This window comes from Poecilia latipinna, unplaced genomic scaffold (assembly GCF_001443285.1).
Source record: "Poecilia latipinna isolate Pla-1442-1.1 unplaced genomic scaffold, P_latipinna-1.0 Scaffold522, whole genome shotgun sequence".
In the NCBI taxonomy this organism is placed as follows: domain Eukaryota; kingdom Metazoa; phylum Chordata; class Actinopteri; order Cyprinodontiformes; family Poeciliidae; genus Poecilia; species Poecilia latipinna.
The window spans coordinates 372,563-375,288 of record NW_015113138.1 but is presented as its reverse complement, the minus strand read 5'-3'; the positions used below and the strand labels follow the sequence as shown (position 1 = coordinate 375,288).

Here is a 2,726-nt window from a genome sequence, read left to right as displayed (position 1 = left end):
CTGCTGTTTGAGCCTCTATCTCAGATTCTACCAGCCTCAGCATCTTAACTGTTAGAATTCATGACAGGATAGTTAAAAAAAAGAATGAATGAGAATGTCCTGTTTGGAAGGACAGAAGTCTCTTAATGAAAAGAAAAATAAAAATATGACAGCTCAACTTTAGTTTACAAAAATGCACCTGAATGGACTACAAGACCTCTGGAGCAATGTTCCCAGAACAGTTGAGATGTAGAGATGTTAAGTCGTAATGCAAAGTGCTATATTTGGAGAAAATTTAACACAGCTTATCAGCACAAACGACTCATTCCAATTCTCGAGCCTGGTTGTGGAAGAGTAATGGCGTAGGCTTGTTTTGCAGCTTCATTACACGGCTTCCCTGCAGCCATTGAATGCACTATACAAAAAAAAAAAAAAAAAAAACGTTCTTTTTGGTAACGTTTTCTGTATGCAAGGTTACCTGTCTGAAACTAATTGTACCATGAAAGCCGTCCAATGAGTGGACTTGGTGTCTTCCTTTAAAAACCATCTAAAAAGTATTTGTTTTAAAATCTACTTATGTTTAATGGGGCTTGTGTTTTTTCACTCTGTTTGAAAGACACTGTGATTTTTGAAAGGTTCTATAAAAAAAAAAGCTAGAGAAGGTCCAAGTTTCTCCACAGCAATGAGAGAGACTAATCAAACTGAGAAGAGGTTAATTTCTGCCTTCATTCATCGTTACAGTCCAGAATAAACTGTTGGCTGTCATTTTGTGAAGATGCTGCAGGCAGGTCTAATTGGTCCTCTCCTTTGAACTTATACTGACCTTTCTGACAATCTTCTAAAGCATGTTTTCCTCATTCTCTACGCCTTGTTAGGTAACCTGTGAATTTACATAGTCATTGTGTGTTAGGTGGATGTTATCCAAATATTTTTCTTTAATATTTGTGCTGTGCTTGTCTTTCTTCCTTGTTCCAGTGAAGAATGACAAGAGTTCAAGTAACAAGAAACGCATGCTTGTTTGTTTGTCTACTAAAAATCTGTCTGGTGGCTTTCTGCAGATTAGTCAGGGCTCTTTAAAACAGACAGACAGACAGATAGATAGATAGATGGATAGTTAGATATGCTTTTGACTGTAATTGTTTACCTTCCCTGTCTCACCTCTTTTATCCACCCTCTTTTATGTTTCTCTCCCTCCCTCAGGTTGCATGCCAGTCTCCAATTGCGCACATACATCTACATACATAACTCAGCCGCTTCAATGGCTTTGACGCGCAAACTCCGCCCGTGGGCTGTCCCTTGCGGAGGCATTATATTAAAGCAAGACTAGCGTGTCTCGGGAGACATATCTGTGTTCTGCAGCTCCACACCGAGGTTCAGGGTGCCTGCAGCTCCACCTGCTTTGCTGATTAGCTGAAGCACAAACTCTGATTTTTCTTCTTTTTTTGATTCAGGGAAATGAAACTTGAAGTTTTCTCCGCGCACCACTTTGCCCAGAAGCCACTGGAGCTCTGCATGGAGCCAGACGGGGGAATTCCCTCTCCTCTGTCCGGGGATGAGCTCGGCTCAGACGGAGACTGCGTGGCCAACAGCCCGGCACCTGTCACTCAAGGCAGCGAGAGCGGCAAAGGGAAGCCGTACACCCGCAGACCAAAGCCTCCCTACTCCTACATTGCCCTCATCGCAATGGCCATCCGGGAGTCCAGCAGCGGCCGTCTGACTTTGGCAGAGATCAACGACTACCTGATGAAGAAGTTCCCGTTTTTCCGAGGCAGTTACACCGGCTGGAGGAACTCCGTGCGTCACAACTTGTCACTCAACGACTGCTTCCTTAAAGTGCTCCGGGACCCGTCCAGGCCCTGGGGGAAGGACAACTACTGGATGCTGAACCCGCACAGCGAGTACACCTTCGCTGATGGGGTCTTCCGGCGCAGAAGGAAGCGCATCGCCAAGAGGGGCCCCAAGGAGCAGGAGAGCCCGGACATGCTGAGCGAGGACACCCGGCTCCCGGCCGCGGAGGAGAGAGTGGGGGCCAAGTTCACCAGCTCCTTCGCCATTGACAGCATCCTCAGCACGCCGTTCAAAAGGAGAGAGGAGCACCACCCTGACACACAGAAGCCCACCCCACAGATGTACTGGCCCTCTGGGGCCCACACGTTGCCATACGCTCTGAACTATCCGGTGCATCATCCATATCTGTCTGAGGCGGCGTACAGCAGCACAGAGCCCGGCAGGGATCCCTACCTGCATGCGACGGCAGTGGGCAGGGTCGCACCTGAAGCAGCCTTCAAGGTGCCCAGCAGAGCCCGAGGCTTCCACATAGACTCCCTGCTGTCATAAAAAAATATATATACAAAAAACAGACTGCACCTCGATGGACGTTCTCTGCCTCCAGCGCTTCACTTATTTAACTGTGCGGGACTCATAGTGACCAAACTACTGTAGTGTCGAAAGCAAACGCTTGTGTTGTCAAAACAGATCTAACTGTGTGTGGTGACAAACTAAAAATAGTGTCATCAGCTTGTTCCTTTCTGTATGTGTGAATGTGTGTGTGTGTGTGTGTGTGTGTGTGTGTGTGTGTGTGTGTGCATGCGCGCGCGCGCTAGTTATGTTTGTCTTTATGTATCCACGGTTCCTTGGTCATTTCCTTTGTTTCTTAAAATATAAATCTGTCACCTTATTTATATATATATATATATATATATATATATATATATATATATATATATATATATATATATATATATATA

At 45.6% G+C, this 2,726-nt stretch overlaps 1 protein-coding gene across 1 annotated transcript; it reads left to right on the top strand.

The window, feature by feature from the left end:
• The first annotated feature begins 1,299 nt into the window (after positions 1-1,299).
• foxq1b (forkhead box Q1b) lies at positions 1,300-2,331 on the top strand. Its single transcript, XM_015040686.1, has one exon. It carries the CDS (start codon positions 1,435-1,437, stop codon positions 2,314-2,316), a length of 882 nt encoding a protein of 293 aa, XP_014896172.1. The 5' UTR covers positions 1,300-1,434; the 3' UTR covers positions 2,317-2,331.
• Positions 2,332-2,726: the final 395 nt, after the last annotated feature.